The sequence below is a fragment of the Myotis davidii genome, unplaced genomic scaffold, assembly GCF_000327345.1.
Source record: "Myotis davidii unplaced genomic scaffold, ASM32734v1 scaffold1915, whole genome shotgun sequence".
NCBI lineage: Eukaryota > Metazoa > Chordata > Mammalia > Chiroptera > Vespertilionidae > Myotis > Myotis davidii.
In genome coordinates, this window is record NW_006286237.1 from 305,852 (window position 1) to 306,676 (window position 825).

At 58.9% G+C, this 825-nt stretch overlaps 1 protein-coding gene across 1 annotated transcript in view; it reads left to right on the forward strand.

The window, feature by feature from the left end:
* Positions 1-825, forward strand: part of NAV1 (neuron navigator 1) — a 95,353-nt gene that overhangs the window by 59,616 nt on the left and 34,912 nt on the right. Inside the window, exon 6 of the mRNA XM_015559875.1 lies at positions 651-821. Coding sequence (XP_015415361.1) covers positions 651-821 — 171 coding nt within the window. The remainder of the gene's footprint in view (positions 1-650; positions 822-825) is intronic.

The following is an 825-nucleotide window of genomic DNA, read 5'->3' on the forward strand; positions in this document are numbered from 1 at the left end:
TGTCCATCCGTCTGCTCCGACGCGGTCACAGACCCCCGGCCGGCCGCCGCCCCTGTCTGTCCGTCTGTCTGCTCTGACGCGGTCACAGATCCCCGCACGCCCTGGGCTGTGCTCTGGGTTAGGGTTAGAGGTTAGAGGTTAGGGTTTAGGTATTCGGGTTAGGGTTAGGCTTAGGAGTTAGGGTTAAAGGCATGGGGTTAGGGTTAGGGTCCCGGTCTCTCCACCACTCCCTGCATCCCAGTTCCTTCTCCCTCTTCCAAAACTGCCTTCAAAGTTCCTTGTTGGTGCTGCTCTCCATCGGCCTGTGTCTATCTCCAGGACCTGGGTGGGTGGTTTCAACACATTTATTCACAGTCACACACTGTGCTGTCCCCACTCTAAGACTCGAAGGGGCCGGGCTGGTGTGGCTCAGTGGTTGAGCATCGACCTATGAACCAGGAGGTCACGGGCACAGGCCCAGGCCCGGGTTGCAGGCTTGATCCCCAGTGGGGGGCGTGCAGGAGGCAGCCGATCCATGATTCCCTCTCATCATGGGTGTTTCTCTCCCTCTCCCTTCCTCTGAAGTCAATGAAAATATACTTAAAACGGGAAAAAAGGACTCGAGGGGATCCCAAGCCGGATATCGGGGTTCCTTCCGGACTCTGACGAAGCCAGGACGGGGATTTCCCCGGGATCTTGTCCACCTCTGGCTTCTCTGGCTCCTTTACGCTAAACACTCCGCTCCGTCTTCCCGCCTCAGGGCCGCCGTGAAGAGCTTTGTCAAGCCGCCCTCGCTGGCCAACCTGGACAAGGTCAACTCCAACAGCCTGGACCTGCCGCCGGCCG